At 51.1% G+C, this 17,222-nt stretch overlaps 8 protein-coding genes across 10 annotated transcripts; 7 read left to right on the forward strand and 1 right to left on the reverse strand.

Moving 5' to 3' along the window:
• Positions 1-810: 810 nt before the first annotated feature.
• On the forward strand, positions 811-2,916 carry AAFC00_000320 (uncharacterized protein; the record flags this gene model as incomplete). Of its 2 annotated transcripts, XM_069342796.1 has the most annotated exons (4): positions 811-882; positions 935-980; positions 1,046-2,681; positions 2,766-2,916. In XM_069342796.1, the coding sequence occupies 4 exons, from the start codon at positions 811-813 to the stop codon at positions 2,914-2,916; spliced, it is 1,905 nt and encodes a 634-aa protein (XP_069200139.1). The 2 variants fall into 2 exon arrangements, with proteins under 2 accessions (XP_069200139.1, XP_069200140.1); XM_069342795.1 differs by lacking the exon at positions 811-882 and having other exon boundaries at positions 944-980.
• Positions 2,917-3,396: 480 nt separating this feature from the next.
• AAFC00_000321 (uncharacterized protein) lies at positions 3,397-5,304 on the forward strand (the record flags this gene model as incomplete). Its single annotated transcript, XM_069342808.1, has 4 exons — positions 3,397-3,591; positions 3,656-3,922; positions 3,989-4,193; positions 4,250-5,304. 4 exons carry the CDS (start codon positions 3,397-3,399, stop codon positions 5,302-5,304), a joined length of 1,722 nt encoding a protein of 573 aa, XP_069200141.1.
• A 75-nt stretch (positions 5,305-5,379) lies between these two features.
• On the reverse strand, positions 5,380-6,211 carry AAFC00_000322 (uncharacterized protein; the record flags this gene model as incomplete). The annotated part of the gene is made up of 6 exons (XM_069342819.1): positions 5,380-5,511; positions 5,570-5,650; positions 5,705-5,850; positions 5,915-5,931; positions 5,987-6,097; positions 6,153-6,211. 6 exons carry the CDS (start codon positions 6,209-6,211, stop codon positions 5,380-5,382), a joined length of 546 nt encoding a protein of 181 aa, XP_069200142.1.
• Positions 6,212-6,660: 449 nt separating this feature from the next.
• AAFC00_000323 (uncharacterized protein) lies at positions 6,661-7,961 on the forward strand (the record flags this gene model as incomplete). Its single annotated transcript, XM_069342826.1, has 2 exons — positions 6,661-7,621; positions 7,678-7,961. The coding sequence occupies 2 exons, from the start codon at positions 6,661-6,663 to the stop codon at positions 7,959-7,961; spliced, it is 1,245 nt and encodes a 414-aa protein (XP_069200143.1).
• Positions 7,962-8,750: 789 nt separating this feature from the next.
• AAFC00_000324 (uncharacterized protein) lies at positions 8,751-9,738 on the forward strand (the record flags this gene model as incomplete). The annotated part of the gene is made up of 3 exons (XM_069342836.1): positions 8,751-8,918; positions 8,993-9,160; positions 9,226-9,738. The coding sequence occupies 3 exons, from the start codon at positions 8,751-8,753 to the stop codon at positions 9,736-9,738; spliced, it is 849 nt and encodes a 282-aa protein (XP_069200144.1).
• An 856-nt stretch (positions 9,739-10,594) lies between these two features.
• On the forward strand, positions 10,595-11,622 carry AAFC00_000325 (uncharacterized protein; the record flags this gene model as incomplete). Its single annotated transcript, XM_069342846.1, has 2 exons — positions 10,595-10,729; positions 10,828-11,622. 2 exons carry the CDS (start codon positions 10,595-10,597, stop codon positions 11,620-11,622), a joined length of 930 nt encoding a protein of 309 aa, XP_069200145.1.
• Positions 11,623-12,688: 1,066 nt separating this feature from the next.
• Positions 12,689-14,165, forward strand: AAFC00_000326 (uncharacterized protein; the record flags this gene model as incomplete). Its single annotated transcript, XM_069342856.1, has 2 exons — positions 12,689-12,989; positions 13,099-14,165. 2 exons carry the CDS (start codon positions 12,689-12,691, stop codon positions 14,163-14,165), a joined length of 1,368 nt encoding a protein of 455 aa, XP_069200146.1.
• Positions 14,166-15,155: 990 nt separating this feature from the next.
• AAFC00_000327 (uncharacterized protein) lies at positions 15,156-17,010 on the forward strand (the record flags this gene model as incomplete). 2 transcript variants are annotated; one of them, XM_069342866.1, is made up of 3 exons in its annotated part: positions 15,156-15,296; positions 15,360-16,532; positions 16,594-17,010. In XM_069342866.1, 3 exons carry the CDS (start codon positions 15,156-15,158, stop codon positions 17,008-17,010), a joined length of 1,731 nt encoding a protein of 576 aa, XP_069200147.1. The 2 variants fall into 2 exon arrangements, with proteins under 2 accessions (XP_069200147.1, XP_069200148.1); XM_069348078.1 differs by having other exon boundaries at positions 15,156-16,532.
• Positions 17,011-17,222: the final 212 nt, after the last annotated feature.

Here is a 17,222-nt window from a genome sequence, read left to right on the forward strand (position 1 = left end):
CTGCGAGTAAGAGACGGAACAAGCAGGACACTCGAGATGTACCTACTCTGAAGATATAATGCCACTTATCGTATTGTTTCCTGACCAATGCGTCAAAGGCAACACAGTGATTTGTGATAAGGTCGTGATAAGGTCTGGTCGCCTTGGTCGCTGGAGACGGCCAAATCGTGTTGGCCGAGATGACACTAAATCACAATGGGCAGGCCTATGCGGCTTCTTGAGCTCTTATCAGCAGCGCTATCAGCTTCAAGACCTACCGTGTCGTACTTATACGGACGTGACCCGGCGGCCAATCCATTTGCGTTTCAGTCCTCCATAGGCAAGCTGTTGTAGGCATACAATGCGAAGAGAAGTACAGGGATCATGTTCACTGTTGCGAATATGTTTTGTTTGCTCAATGTTTGTGGCGCAACTTGTACGTACAGTATACGACTGATTTCGTTCCTTGAACTTGTACCTTGCGTGAAAGGTACCTTGGCACGGCTGCTTTACAGTATAAGTACTCCGCAGAAGCTCGGCCCGAGTTGCGCCAAGGAATGCACGCGCTCTGGGGTCCGCCCCGCATGGTTTGGTTCGGGGTCGAGGCTGTCGCTGTACCTCGGCTCTTTCTGAGCGGTCCCGACAATGGAAACACAAGCTCGCAGCACATGAATGAATCCTGAGCCGGAGGACCGAGGGTACTTGTAGTTCACAGCGTCTCACATAATTCCGTCAAGCTGGATACGTAGAAGAGTATTTTTTTTAGTCATATTGACAAAGGTTCGCTGTTTTCCTGCATCTTGACCTGCTTCTGTCTTTTGGATTATTGTGATGTTCGCTGCCAAAGGGCGCATTATTCGCACCCCACTACTCCGCCCGCACCTTCTTGTCAACAGTTCAAAGGCCAGTCTACTCTGCTCAATATGGACGATGGGCGAACTGACCTAAGTAATAGACACTCGCGATGGCCCCAACACGAAAACAGTCAACCCTTCCCGCAGGTGAGTCGTCAAAATATCATTTCACTACGACATATCCCAAGACTGGGTTCTAATGTCGAGTCAAGGCTATAAGGAGGATGCGTCGAAAGGTGCAATGCTTCGATTCGAGGACTCACTCCCTCGCTTGCCTGTCCCCACCCTAGAAGAGACGAGTAAACGTTATCTACGTTCAGTCCTTCCACTCCTGTCGAAAGAGGAATATGCTACGACTCAGAAGGCTGTAAAGTCATTCCTCGCCTCAGGTAGCCTGGGTCAAGAACTCCAAAAACGTCTGGAAGCGAAGCGTGAAGACAAGAACGTCAAGAACTGGATCTATGAGTGGTGGAATGAGGCTGCATATCTAGCATACCGCGATCCCGTTGTGCCTTACGTTTCATACTTTTATTCTCACAGAGATGACCGCAAGCGACGGGACCCTGCCAAACGAGCTGCTGCTATTACTACGTCTGTGCTGGACTTCAAGGCTCAGGTCGATCAAGGTTCCTTGGAACCCGAGTACATGAAGAAGCTGCCTATCGCTATGAGCTCATATGAGTTCATGTTCAACTGCTGCAGAATCCCTGCGAAGCCAGCTGACTACCCTAAGAAGTACGAACACAACACCCACAAACATATTGTGGTTGTGCGTAAGAACCAGTTTTTCAAGATCGAGCACGAGGTTGCTGGCAAGCAACTCAACACTAGCGAGCTAGAGAAGCAATTCAGACGTGTCTACGAGATCGCCGAGAAGCAACCCAGCGTCGGTATCTTGACCACAGAGAACAGAGATACCTGGACGGAGATGCGCGAGTCACTCATCAAGACAAACCCTGCCAACCAAACAGCTCTGGAGACCATCGAATCAGCTTCCTTCGTGGTCTGCCTTGACGATGCTAAGCCGGTGACTCTTGAAGAACGTGCCCATCAGTACTGGCATGGTGATGGTAGCAACCGTTTCTTCGACAAGCCTTTGCAATTCATCGTCAACGATAACGGTACTTCCGGTTTCATGGGCGAGCACAGTATGATGGACGGAACTCCTACACACCGCTTGAATGACTACGTCAACTATCTCATCTTCAACAACAAGCTAGACTATGACAACCCGTCAATCCGATCGAACCTTGCTGACCCCACCCCAATCCGCTTTGAGCTCTCGCCAGAGAATCTTGAAGACATCGATCGCGCCCAAGCCCACTTCACCAAGGTCATTGGCGAGCATGATCTTCGTGTGCAAGCATATCAAGGCTATGGCAAGGGTTTGATCAAGAAGTTCAAGTGCTCACCGGACGCATACGTGCAAATGATCATTCAGCTCGCCTATCACAAGTTCTATGGCAAGAACCGACCGACTTATGAATCTGCTGCAACACGCAGATTCCAGCAAGGCAGAACGGAAACTTGTCGCAGTGTTAGCACTGAGAGTGTCGCATTCTGTGATGGCATGGCTGATCCCAACGTGTCCACTGAAGACTGCAGGGACCGTCTGTTGAAGGCAGTCCAAGCCCATGTCGAGTACATCACTGCAGCGTCTGACGGCAAGGGAGTGGATCGCCACCTTTTCGGATTGAAGAAGCTGATCAAAGAGGGCGAGGAGGTTCCCGAGCTCTTCAAGGATCCCACTTTCTCGTACTCGAGCAGCTGGTTCATCTCCTCGTCGCAACTGAGTTCCGAATACTTCAACGGTTATGGCTGGTCACAGGTCATTGATCCAGGTTGGGGGTAAGTTTATCATCCATTTTCTACTCTTGCCTTTGGTCGTGCGCACGTAAGGAGTATGTATAGCTGACTCAACACATGTAACAGAATCGCATACATGATCAATGAAAACAGCATCCAGTTCAACATCGTCAGCAAACACCTCGGCTGCGACCGCATGTCGTACTACCTCAACGAAGCTGCCGAGGACATGCGCAACCTCATGCAGCCTACGATTGTCGAGAAGGCTAAACTATAGAAGGGCACCCGCGCCTTGGATAGACGTCGGCAGCGACACAGATATAACGACCGATGCAGCAATCAGATAGCGCAGTAAATAGTGTGAGACAGCAGAATACAAGATCAAGAGTCGACGCTCTTCAAGGAGATAGACATGATTTCATAGAGCCCCGGAATTGTAAGAAAGAGACGCAATGTCCGAATGTAAAAGCTTGTTCTCTGGTTTGGCTGTCGCCCCGCATATGCGACCATAGCGAATCTTACCTTATAACGAAGAGTATTCTCGTGCCCGTGATAATTGCAAAGTGACGTAGAGTGTATAGAAGTACTACCTTCTGTTTTGGCGCTAAAGTTGCGACGTATCTGGCGGCGGAGATGGAGCTTCACCTCCGGACGAATCAGGGTCCAGATCTATTCGAATCATGACTTTCCCTTCGGGCAATATAAACCACATAAGGTACATAACATCCTACAATCACAGTTCATTCTGGCCACAAACATGATGAGGGAACGGATATGGAGCACGACCCGCCTATTGGCAAATAATACCAGACTCCAACCAACACAACGAGCACTGAGGTGTCCCGGCGCGAAAAGATGGACGACGACTTCGTCTTCGTCCTCGACCACCTCGGCCTCTACAACAAGACAATGGTCCACGCCACTAGCTAAGAACCTAGGAGAAGCCATCACAGTAAGCTACCGAATCCAACCCCTTACTTCAGCAAGACACACTCACCTAACGCAACTGTCATCAGACGACCGGCCCAATCCCCGTGGCGACGTATATGCGACAATGCCTGACGTCAATGGACGGCGGGTACTACACCTCTGCGCCCGAGGGACGCGATCAATTCGGCCAGAAAGGCGACTTCGTCACGTCGCCTGAGATCTCGCAGGTCTTTGGCGAACTTATTGGACTGTGGGTCGTCGCGGAGTGGATTGCGCAGGGCAGGAAGAGCGAGGGTGTGTATCTTATGGAGATGGGTCCTGGGAGAGGGACTTTGATGGATGATATGCTTAGGGTGCTATTTCCTGTTTATTGTTTTTTATGCGGCAATGTTGCGGTGGAAAGCTGACAGACGAGACAGACGATCCGCAATTTCAAGCCGCTCGCTCAGGCTATACAAGGCATTTATCTTGTGGAAGCGAGTCCTTCACTCCGTCAGAGGCAGCATAAGCTTCTTTGTGGAGATAACCCTCTTGAGGAGATTGAGATTGGCTACAGTAGTACAAGCAAACACTCTCCGGATCTAAAAGTCATCTGGTGCGAGGACATACGTTTTGTTCCGCGAGGTATGCCTGCACTTTCCGAGATCACCATTGATCTTCGCTGCTGATATGCCATCCAGACGCCAACAGCACGCCGTTTATCTTTGCGCATGAGTTCTTCGATGCCCTCCCGATCCATGTCTTTGAGTCAGTGCCTCCAGCACCCCAACAGCAGCCGACGGAGATCCAAACACGCACAGGCAAACACTCTCTCCATCCACGTGCATCCTCAGCATCAAAAGAAAGCCAATGGCGCGAACTCGTCGTCTCGCCGACTCCTCCCTTTTCTACCCATCAGACGCTGGGAACGCCGAAATCGCAACAGGACCAGCCAGTACCCGACTTCCAACTCACGCGAGCCAAAGCGTCAACGCCACATTCTTTGTATCTACCAGAAACATCGAACAGATACAAAGCGCTCAAAACCACACCGGGAGCAGTCATCGAGATATCGCCCGAGAGTCTGTCGTATGCAGCTGAGTTCGGAGTGCGGATAGGAGGAGGCGAGAGTCCCGTGGCATCGGCGCTATACACGGCTGCAAAAGAGAACCAAGACATCTCCACCATATTTCATGCGTCCACGACACCCTCACAAGCACCCAAAGCCATCGAGAAACAGACGCCTTCAGGAGCAGCTCTGATCCTGGACTACGGCACCCCTGCCTCGATCCCAACAAACTCACTGCGCGGCATCAAGGCCCACCGCATCGTGTCTCCACTTCACGAACCGGGCCGCGTTGACCTCAGCGCAGACGTCGACTTCATAGCTCTGGCCGAGGCCGCACTCAATGCTTCTCCCGGCGTCGAGGTCCATGGTCCTGTCGACCAAGCGAGGTTTCTCACCGCCATGGGTATTCAGGAGCGCGTGGCTCAGCTGGTCAAGGTCGCTATCGAGCGGTCTAAAGGCGGGTTGCCGGGCGCAACAAGTGTAGATGCAGGAGCAGTAGCCGGAGGCAAGGAGGAGTTGACCCAGGTGGTGAAGAGAATCGAGGGTGCCTGGAAGAGGTTGGTCGATGTTGGTCCTCAGGGCATGGGCAAGTTGTATCAGGTCATGGCGATCCTGCCCCACAAGCCCTTAAGCAGCGGTCAACAACCCCGACGACCGGTGGGATTCGGAGGCGATGTACAGATATAGAGACGATGATCCTACCGAGAAAGTGTTTAACTCTGTGCTCCATCTCGGTGTTCGAGGACAGCTAGCCAAACAGCACTAGTACAAAAACAACCTATCTTTGGCGTCTTGCACTACCCATTGGAGGCCTTCTTGAAGGTTGTGACCAGTCATTGCACTGCATGTCATGATAGTCCACGTATGGGTATGAATGTCATCGAGTCGCAAGGCCTGTTTCATAAATTGTCAAGATTGTGAACATGCAGATGCTGTCGAGAGGACGTCAAACCTCGCGGATCTCGGCTTCATTCATGCAGCCTGGGACATCACTCTTGTTCTTGAAAACCAGCAGACTCGCACCCGTCAACCGCTTGACCCTACGTTAGCGCTGGCCAGACTTTGTCATAAAACATTCTGTGCATACCTCTTGCAGCAGCAGGCTTGCGAGCTCTTGTCGGCAGTCATCCATGCGCTCTCTATCGGTGGAATCGACAACCCAAATCAAGGTATCTGTCTTTTCGAAGTAGTTTTTCCAGTATGTCCTCAGTGTCTTCTGACCACCAACATCCCCTGCAGTGGTTATGTTTCAGTGAGCCGCCCCTGCATAGCTATAGCACATAGCAGTCGCACTCACAGATGTTGAGCTTGTAGCTTGTTCACAATTATGTCAGTCGAGACCCCTGCAATGCAAGTTCATGGGGCTCACCCATCATATTCAATGGTCTTGATAATAAAACCAAGCGTCGGAGACACACTGTGGATGTCCTCGCCCATGATGCTCTTCACTATGGATGTCTTGCCGCTGTTGTCAAGCCCACTGTGATACGTGAGTAAGTCAACTTTGCTTATGCGGTCGTCGGCAATCACCATACAGCATGAGGATGCGCATCTCCTTGTCCTTCAGTCGGGCTTTACGCAGAATCGACAGCATCTTGGCTACTTGACTTTATTTCGGATAAGAGAAGTAATCCTACGATTGAAGGTGAAAGTAGATCTAATTTATATAGTCATGTGGTCTGTGCTAATCGCAGGCATACTGGGTCGTTGCTTCTCTAGACATAAGAGCAAAGACGGATGCAGCATGTCAAGCATCCGCTGCTGTCGTACAGTGAGCCGTCCGTCAGGTCTCCAATCTCACTTATTGATTCACCGAAGGTATGGTACAGTAAGGCAAGGCAAGGCACTAAGGTTCTCGCGCGAGTGAGTGCGGAGATCTTATCTTATCTCGGGACATAGGGTCCAGGGTCCTTTGATTGGAGTCCGCCTCAGCCCGCTGCCGCCGCCGAGATTGTTTCAACAATTAATGATGACCATTTACTCCATCTGCATTTGTTGACCTTGAGGTTTTCTTCTCTTTGCTCATACATTAACCACAGAATCATGGCGACAATACGACCAGCCTCGCGGCGATTACTCTCCTCTCACAATGAGATCCGCCGCTCACTCCGGCCCTGCTCAATATACCAAACCCGCTCCCTCGCCACTGCCGTCGCCGATACGCCACCAGCGAATGCCACGAAAACCAGAGCCCGTCCGAGCACCTCATTCAGCGACCGTCTGAACACCGGTCCTGCTCTCGGAGACTTCGTCGGTGCACCCGAACCTCCTCTTCCCGTCCATGAGGCACTAGAGCTCAAGACGGCAATGGTTGGACCGGCCGGGAAAAAGAAGCCATACACTCGTCTCCCCGAATGGCTCAAGACACCCGTGCCCATCGGCGACAACTTCAAGAAAATCAAGAATGATCTTCGAGGCCTCAATCTACACACTGTGTGCGAGGAGGCGCGGTGTCCCAACATCTCGGATTGCTGGGGTGGTAGCGACAAATCTGCAGCCACGGCTACTATCATGCTTATGGGAGACACATGCACTCGAGGCTGCAGATTCTGCAGTGTCAAAACCTCGCGGGCCCCTCCACCGCTGGACCCACACGAGCCCGAAAACACCGCAGAAGCCCTCAGTCGATGGGGTCTCGGATACGTCGTGCTCACCTCAGTCGACCGTGATGACCTGGCAGACGGCGGCGCTAGACACTTTGCAAGCACGATTATGAAGATCAAGCAGAAAGCCCCCACTATGCTGGTCGAGGCCCTGACGGGAGACTACGCGGGTGACCTTGACATGGTGCGCATGGTGGCCACGAGTGGACTGGACGTGTACGCACACAACATGGAGACGGTGGAAGAGCTCACGCCGTTCGTGCGCGACCGCAGAGCAAAGTTCAGACAGAGTCTCGAGGTCTTGAATGCTGCGAAACAGGCCAAGGAGGGTCTGATCACCAAGACCAGTTTGATGTTGGGTCTTGGCGAGACCGAGGAGCAGCTTTGGGCTACATTGAAGGGTATGTCGACATTCGTTCTTCGTGAATCTCGTTCGCAACGTGCTGACAAAACACAGAACTCCGCAAGGTCGACGTCGATGTCGTGACCTTTGGCCAGTACATGCGCCCGACCAAGCGCCACATGAAGGTCGAAGAGTACGTGACCCCGGAGACATTCGAGCTCTGGAGACAGCGTGCCCTGGACATGGGATTCCTGTACTGTGCCAGCGGCCCTCTCGTCCGCAGTTCCTACAAGGCCGGCGAGGCTTTCATCGAGAACGTGCTCAAGAAGCGCGCCAGGAAAAATCAATTAGCCATGGCCGACCAGGCGGGCGACTTCAAGGTCGAGAACCTGCATTAAGCGGCGCTTGTGTTTTCTGTGCTTTTTGTTTTGCGCGAACAACCATGTCATCAACCGACAAATAGCATGTATTGTGTACCATATGAGCAGACGACGAATCTGGAGATTGGGGGGGAATGGGACGAGGGTTTGATTTTTTATTTACTTTCCCCGGGCGTTCCTCAGATATCAACTTGCGCTGGGAGCATTTTCACCGCTGGGGCAAAGAGTAGGTACGATTAGGGTACAAACAGTACGAGTTTCACTTAGGAACAATGAGACGTTCTGTCTTCTCATCTAGAGTGCTTCGAAACGACAACACATGTATGCCTTGACTAGTCCTCACTGTTAGTACGTGTAGCCGTATAATTGTGCTGCTGATGATACCCTGCTGTATCTGCAACCTCGGAGTAACTACCTTACCTAGGTACCTAGTTGATTTCCACTAATTGGCGAGTTCCACAAATGGTCCAAGAATAGACGCGTTGTCCGGCGCGCGCCCGCCTCGGCATGACGTGGGGCTTTTCACTGGTTCAGAGTCCACACATGCATACATACGATCGATGGGATGCGGTAACATACTGCTTAGGTAAACAATTGTTGTTTCGACTGCTGTACCTGCACTGCTGATTGTATGCTCCTCCGAACAGCGTCGTCGTCGTAGTAGACAAAGAGTGCGCCGTAATACGGTAGGCGCGCCTGCAAAGTCATTTGTCTCATACCTCAGCCGTGTCCATCTAATCATCCACCTCGGGTGTCCACGATGAAGTGAAGTGAAGTGAGGGAAGCAGCTCGAGCGCAGAGAACGCCATGATAGACGCTTCAGCCCGGCTACGACGGGCCATCCTCCTCAACGATGTCTTGATCGTCAAGCGCATAGTGCAGTCGCATCCCAAGCTGCTTCAGAATCCAGACTACCAGGACAAGAGCAACACCAGCCTTCACATTGCTGCGCAGGCGGGCTTTGAAGAAATTGTGGTCAGTCCTTGTCATTGTCGAGTCGTGCGCATATCATGACTGAAGTAGTGTGATAGCTGACATGCACGCTGCAGCAATTTCTCTTCGATGCTGGCCACGATGCCGAGGAGATTTCATTGAATGTGGACTGGGACACGCCTCTGATGGTAGCTTGTCGACACGGTCAGGTCGAAATCGGCAGAATGCTGATCAAGCGCTTCCCGAGATGTATCCCTTGGACAAACAAGAAAGGCCTCGATGCCGTAAGTCGTTGTCAGGCGCAGTGTTCTCTCACGAGAGCAACCACTGATCTCTTCGGCGCTTATAGATCTCAATGTCATGCCTGCACCCGTCGTCTACAGAACTCATTCCTCTGCTACTATCGCACCCCACCTACCCTGCTTCGGTACAGAGTCGAGACAACAAAGGCGACACACCACTACATCACGCGTCCGCTGCAGGGTCACTAAAGGCACTGCGAGTCTTACTGTCTGCTGGAGCGGACCCATTGGCGAAGAACTCTTACGATTGGACCCCGCTAGCCTACAGCCAGACGGTCGCGGCCGAGGTATACTTCAAGAACCTTGTCATGGAACTCGAGCGCAGGAAGATCGATGGTGTACGAGGCGAAAGAGAGAGAAGAGAAGAACAACAGAGACGAAAGGGCGCTGGCGTCAGACTCGTCACTGGTGACGATGATGGTATTGCTGTTAGACCGTCTGCAGAGTACGAGTGGAGCCCCACCACGGTTCGGGGGTCTTATACTCCTAATCTCGGCGGAAGCTCTGCCTGGTCAGAACTGGCAGGCATCACGAGAGCGAGGGCGTTGAGTGGAGATTAATGAGGATATGCGATTGAAGAAAGGGAAAAAGCACATTGTAATTTAGCATATGAATCCGACGATTGTATGAGGTGTATGCGCTTGACTTTGCTCCGCTGACTGTTTTGTGCTATCTTGAAGCTATTCTGCGCTACATTTCTGGCCTTGATGTATGGACTACAGCCGACTCATGCATAGCAGCATACCGTATTGCCTCCACTGTTTGTCTTGCCTTGGAATCGCTGGTCTACCACAGGCCGTTGAACAATACCTGAATGAGCTGCACACGTGGATAAGGTTCGTTTACTCCAATGGCCGAGTCAGTATCTTACAGTATCCCGCCGGAAGGACGATATTGGTGTATTCAGAACGACCGGTCAAAGAGGGTCAACAAAGCGATAGCGGCACGGCCGCCGGGTGCTTGCTGGAAATGTGCGAGAAGGGGGTCCAACCACATCCCCACAGATCTGATCTGATTTGATAATGTTCTCCGCAAGTTCACTCTCCAAAATCAAACGCCACCGGATATAAAGACGGAAAAGCACCGACATCGCCGCGGTCAGACGCCCGCATGATTGAGTTTCCTTCTCATATGCCTGGGTGAATCGTATGACCTAAAAAAGGTTCTAGAAAGTCGGTTGCTTGAGTAAAATCATACAAAATAATTTCTGACAGTATTAAGTGTGGTTTCTGGGGGAGTGAGTGACTCATTGAGTTTTTGTGCCATCAACACATGAATCATCTCTTCCTTTCTCTCTGATCATTATTATTTCGCGTCTGTCATTTCTTTCCCTCGACAACCAATAACCCGCTTTTACTCCAAACCTCGTGTTCAGTCGAGCATATAAGCAATTAGTTGTACAGCACATATCCCACAATGGCCACCCAACTCCCCACCACCAACGGCAAACACGACACCAATGGCCACGATGCCACCTCATTCGCAGTCAAGGCTGGCCTTGCACGCATGCTCAAGGGTGGAGTCATCATGGATGTTGTAAACGCAGAGCAAGTATGACTTATGCCATTTGCCCCTCCATCCAAAATCTTCAGATTGATATATCATTGTGGACTTTCAACATGTGAACAAAGTTACTAAGTCTACTTCAGGCTCGCATCGCCGAAGAAGCTGGTGCATGCGCCGTCATGGCACTGGAGCGCGTACCTGCAGACATTCGCAAAGACGGCGGTGTAGCTCGCATGTCCGACCCGCAGATGATCAAGGAAATCATGGCTACCGTCACCATCCCCGTCATGGCCAAAGCCCGCATCGGTCACATTGTCGAGTGCCAGATCCTCGAAGCAATAGGCGTGGACTACATTGACGAGAGCGAGGTGCTGACGCCCGCGGACCCCATCTACCACGTCGAGAAAGGCCCCTTCAAGGTGCCTTTCGTCTGCGGATGCCGGAACCTGGGCGAGGCCCTGCGCAGAGTCGCCGAGGGTGCTGCCATGATCAGAACAAAGGGCGAAGCCGGTACGGGAGACGTCATCGAGGCCGTCCGACACATGCAGGCCGTCAACCAAGACATCGCGCGCGCCAAGAATATGTCCGAGCCCGAACTCCGGGCCTACGCACGTGAGATCGGCGTGCAGTACGAATTGCTCAAGGAGACGGCCAAATTGGGACGTCTGCCCGTCGTCAACTTCGCCGCCGGTGGTATAGCCACCCCAGCAGACGCTGCGCTCATGATGCAGATGGGCTGTGATGGTGTCTTTGTCGGCTCTGGCATCTTCAAGTCCGGCGACCCGGCCAAGAGGGCCAAGGCCATTGTCCAGGCCACCACTCACTTCAGAGATGCCAAGGTGCTGGCCGAGGTCAGTCAGGGCCTTGGCGAGGCTATTGTCGGTATCAACTGCGGTAGCATGGGCGAGGGTGAGAAGATGCAGGGCAGAGGTTGGTAAAGTAATTCTACTCCCAATGAGAGGGCTTCCTTGCCAAAACCAACGTGACTTCTGCGAGACGAACAATGTTTGTAATTTGTTCTCCTCGCGGCACTTTATTGTTGAAATACAGAAAACACATGCACCGTGCTGGCGTTGGAGACGGACGGCGGTCTACTAAATCGAGCAGACACGACCTAAAAAATGGACACTTTGTTCTTTCTTCCTTCCCTATCCTTCTGCATATTGTGAAGACTCGTCGAATAGACCTGCAAAAGTGATGATGCACAATTGCGGATCGACGGCTGATAACGATAAGGATGAGCCAATGATGGGCTACAAAGAACAAGAAGGTTGTTCAGGAGAAAAAAACATCATATACTACCTTACCATACCGTCTGTTTGAGCGGACATGTGTGTAAGGTCGGAGATGAAGAGGACGATCTGGTGCAAACGGACAATGCCCCATAGGTTATTATATTCACTACTGGTCGAAATGGCTGTTCTTATGAAAGTGACTATAAGCTTGCACGAAGACTTGCAATTCAGACATGGCCGACTTGTTCCTCTTGCCCCTCGCATGGCGACAAAGAACACACCACAACTCGAAATGTGTTTCGTGTAATTGCGTCCGGTCCTTACCATTAAGGTTATTTCCATATAGTACCTGCATGCTTCGTGCGGTCAGAACGACAGATGCAATCGTTGTCGAATTTCTCAATCACTTGATTTACCGCTGGTCGTCTCTTGAGCCGACAAATCGTAAGCTTATCATCATCAGAATGAGTGCCCCATATCACACATCCTAACAATGTTGCCTCGCTGATAAATATTATTGTGCTCGAAGTGGATTAATTGATTGCTCAAATGTACCTGCATCTTTGGCGCCAGCTCCGATTCCGCACTCCAGACTTCGGATGCTTGGCGAAGAGGCAAAGTGACTAATGCAGTAAGAGAACCATCGAGTTTTATATACCCAATTACAGTCCCAGTAAAAGTAGGCTGGCTCTTACATCGCGACCGCGCATAATTTTCAGCACGCAAATCAGCAATTCCAATTAGACTACTAGAGAGGTAAAGAACAAGCATGTCTCTGACAAACGGGTCTCCCGAGGCCGCCGCACAAGCGGCCAAAACAGCCTCTCTCACGCTTCGGATTTTATCCGCAGACGCCAGAAACGCAGCGTTACAGGAAATTCACGATGCCCTTTTCGCTGCCAGAGATGATATCCTCGCAGCCAACGCACGCGATCTAGAGATCGCGACGACTTCGGCCGCTAATGGAGAGCTCAGCCAGAGCATTCTCAAAAGGCTGGATCTGTCGCGGGAGGGTAAGTATGAGGATATGCTCAAGGGTATATTGGATGTGAAGAACCTCGAGGATCCTGGTAAGTTTTATTTTCGGTCTATTATGAGCAGCTCTTGTAATTTTGATATATATGAGCAACGACCATATTCTATTCACCACTGCACGTGACCACCAACTAACTTGAGCAGTTGGCAGAGTGGACATGCGTACAGAACTCGATGATGGACTCGTGCTACAGCGACAAACATGCCCTATCGGTGTTCTGTTGATCATATTCGAGGCCCGTCCCGAGGTGATAGCAAACATCGCTTCGCTAGCCATCAAATCGGCCAACGCAGCAATTCTCAAAGGCGGCAAGGAGTCCACCGAGTCCTTCAAGGCTATATCTACAGTGATCGCCAAGGCGCTCGATCGTACGGATGTCCCAAATGACTCGATCCAACTCGTTACGACCAGAGATGCGGTCGATCCTCTGCTCCAACTCAGCCAGTACATTGATCTAGTGATCCCTCGCGGCTCCAACGAACTTGTCCGACACTGCCAGCGTATGGCGCATATGCCGGTATTAGGTCATGCGGATGGTTTATGTCATTTCTACATCCATCCTGATGCCGATACTGAAATGGCTAGCAGTGTTATCGTCGACTCGAAGACGGATTATCCTGCAGCATGCAACTCTCTAGAGTCTCTGCTTGTCAATCAAGATGCGTTGACTACGATTTTGCCGGGTGTTGCCACTGCTTTGTTAGCCAAGGGTGTATCACTAAGATGCGATGCAGAATCGAAAGCTGCATTGCAAGAGAAACTCGACAAGCACCAGGCGGCTATGCTTCAGGACTCAGTCCCTTCCGACTATGATACTGAATTTCTGGACCTCATTCTGGCCATCAAGACCATGCCCCGCGGCTCAAAAAACACGGACGCCGTCGATTCGGCGATTGAACACATCAACACACATGGTTCACACCACACTGATGCAATCCTTACATGCTCGGAAGAAATTGCAACACGATTCCAGAACGGCGTCGATAGCGCCTGTAAGTTCTGGAATTGCAGCACGCGTATGTCCGACGGCATGCGATTCGGCTTCGGCACAGAGGTTGGTATAAGCACTAACAAAGTGCATGCCCGAGGTCCCGTCGGACTTGAAGGTCTCACAATTCACGAATACAGAGTCAAAGGATCTGGTCAAGGCGCCGCCATGTACGGTGGTGCAGGTGGTCGCCAGTGGAAGCACAAACGTTTGCCGCTCTAGAAGACATCGTTAGAGGTGCAAAAATGAATGACCATGACCATGCTGTCGCCTATTTGACGCGTGTGTTGCCAAGATCAATACGCACGCCATAAGGTTTGTTTACCCTACATGTAATCAACCTGGTTGATAGACCGCAATGCAACGCGCCATGTCGTGCAATCCACTCTTCTCTTCCGATAATTGTGACGCTGCGGCCTTTTGCATGGGGTAATGCGAAATGCGTACATGGTCCTTTATGACCTGTTTGAGGACATTCGCGCGGAGAATTCGGCGAATGTTCCAATTAGACGGCCATCTTCATGGTCTATTGTTAGAAAAAGCTGCCTTCGCCGGTCCATGGCATGATTGAAGTTGCATTGCATGATGCGACATGCAGGACTTGGCCAGATAGATCGTCGTTCAGCCGAACCTTCCATATCAGGAATCTATCACAGCACATCAGCCTCTGTCAACCTTGGCCCCCTCTTTTCTAATTCGAAACACCAGGCATGCACTCCATAAACACCTTCATTGGCGCATGCATGTCGATGCGCCTCGCATACAAACCATATTTTGATTGCTTGGCCGGCCAGTGATACAGGTCATTTACTGCCCCGGTCTCACAACGACTAATGCGCTTTCCTTTGTCCTCTGCTTTCACAATTTGATGTTGCGTGCAAGGAGTGCAGGTTTTGCAGGCTTTTGGTAGTCGTAACCTTCCTCCTGTGAAATCACACTCTTTACAGCACCACAGCAAGGTTTCAGTCATCCGCCGGTACACGCATGCCACCGTATCCTTGTCCGACACAATCGTAGTGATTGCCAGGACAGGCTGTGCATTCACGGTCCTTACATCTCGCATAAAGGCTTGCTTTATTTCCTTCGTATTACAAAGGGTGCATGCTCGTCTGAATTGTACAATTACTGGAGATCTCGCGTACATCAGCTGCTGTGTTCCGACAATTCTGCTTACCTTGCATTTTCTTTCCTTACCCTTCTAACTCGACCAACATGTTTCGCGGCCTGAAACACATTGCCATCTTTGTGTCTGGGGCGGCCGCACTCTGGCCAATACCCTCGACTTACTCCAATGGCAGCAAGGTTTTATGGATCGATAATGACGTGCAGATCTCTTATAATGGTGTTGTTCAGGTAGCTTCTTTTCAGTCGCAGCGCTCCACTTTGTTTCAGAATCTTAACACGCTTTTGCAACAGCTTACCGGGTATGATACCCAAGGACTGAATCTTTCATCAAGTTCGGCGACAATTATCAAGACCGCGATTGAAACCACTACCAAGACACTCTTTGATGAGCAATTTGTACCATGGATGTTCCATCCGCGCTTCTCGGACTATGAGCCTTCGAGCGGCAATGCATCTAAAACGATCATCAAGTCTATCGCCCTTCGACAGAATGGATCTGATCCAGTGAATGTATTCAAGCCTTTAGACGGCAGCGTCGACGAGTCCTACACATTGAGTGTCTCTGATAATGGGACTGTGGTGATCGCTGGCTCTTCTTCTCTTGGTCTTGCCCACGGCTTGAAGACGTTCACTCAATTGTTCTACAAACACTCCGACGGGTCTATATATACCCCTCTTGCTCCCGTAGAAGTCCGGGATGCCCCCAAATTCGCTCATCGCGGCCTCAATATGGATGTGGCACGATCTTGGTATGAGCCCGAGGACATTAAGAAAATGATCGATGCCTTGTCCTACAACAAGTTCAACCGTCTGCACATCCACATTACTGATTCTCAATCATGGCCTTTGGAGATCCCCGCTCTTCCAGGTCTTGCCGAAAAAGGTGCTTTTGGAAAAGGCAAAACGTACAGCCCATCCACGTTGGCGTCGATCCAGGCGTATGGTTCAGCCCGTGGCGTTGAGACTGTCCTGGAGATTGACGCACCAGGTCACACAGCATCGATCGCCTACAGCTATCCTGAACTCATCTCTGCATTTAACATTTTGCCAGACTGGTCGACCTACGCAGCTGAGCCACCGACGGGGACACTCAAGCTCAACTCTTCAGCAGTGGGAAGTTTTGTTGATACTTTATTCGAAGATCTACTTCCGCGCATTTCTCCTTACTCGGCATACTTCCATACTGGTGGTGACGAGGTCAACGCCAATGCCTATAATCTCGACGACACTGTGGGAACCAACGATACGGCCGTGCTGCAGCCCTTGATCCAAGCCTACGTCGATCGCGCCCACAAGCATGTGCGGGCAGCTGGGTTGACTCCGATTGTCTGGGAAGAGATGTTGCTGATCTGGAATCTAACACTTGGCTCAGACGTAATTGTGCAGACCTGGCAGAGCGATGAAGCAGTTACCCAGACGGTCTCGCAGGGTCATAAAGCTCTGGCAGGCAACTACAATTATTGGGTAAGCTGAACACGCGTCAACAATGAGCATCTCACAATCAATAGTGCTGACGTGCCTATAGTATCTCGACTGTGGCAAGGGACAGTGGCTGGACTTCTCCCCTGGCACTTCGTCGGAAAGCTATTACCCTTACGCCGATTACTGCGCACCTGTACATAACTGGCGCGTTATGTATGCGTACGATCCTCTGGAAGGTGTACCCGCTAACCTCACTCATCTTGTCTTGGGTGGCGAGACACATATCTGGAGCGAACAAACCGATCCGGCCAACATTGATCGCATGGTCTGGCCGCGCGCATGTGCAGCTGGCGAAGTTCTCTGGAGCGGTGCCAAGGATGCATCTGGCCAGAACCGGAGTCAGGTTACTGCAAGTCCTAGGCTTGCGGACATGAGGGAGAGATTGGTCAAGAAGGGAATCATGGCCGAGCCAGTGCACATGGTCTTCTGTACTATGAACGGCACACAGTGTGCTTTGTAGGCTTCTTGTGCTTAATTAAATGTTGCATATATATGGGATGTTGTGTGACAGGGCGGAGGAAGTATGGCTGGAACATCTGAACAAGGTATATGTGTAAGCCATCGGCAGTCTTACGACTATGCCACTATCTCCACGATAATAAATAAAACTCAAGTGCGGTCTACTGCACCCGAATGTAACCATTTATTGCGGTCTGATCGAGTGTCACATAA

This window comes from Neodothiora populina (assembly GCF_041146345.1).
Source record: "Neodothiora populina strain CPC 39397 chromosome Unknown canker_contig_11, whole genome shotgun sequence".
NCBI classification, from domain to species: domain Eukaryota; kingdom Fungi; phylum Ascomycota; class Dothideomycetes; order Dothideales; family Dothioraceae; genus Neodothiora; species Neodothiora populina.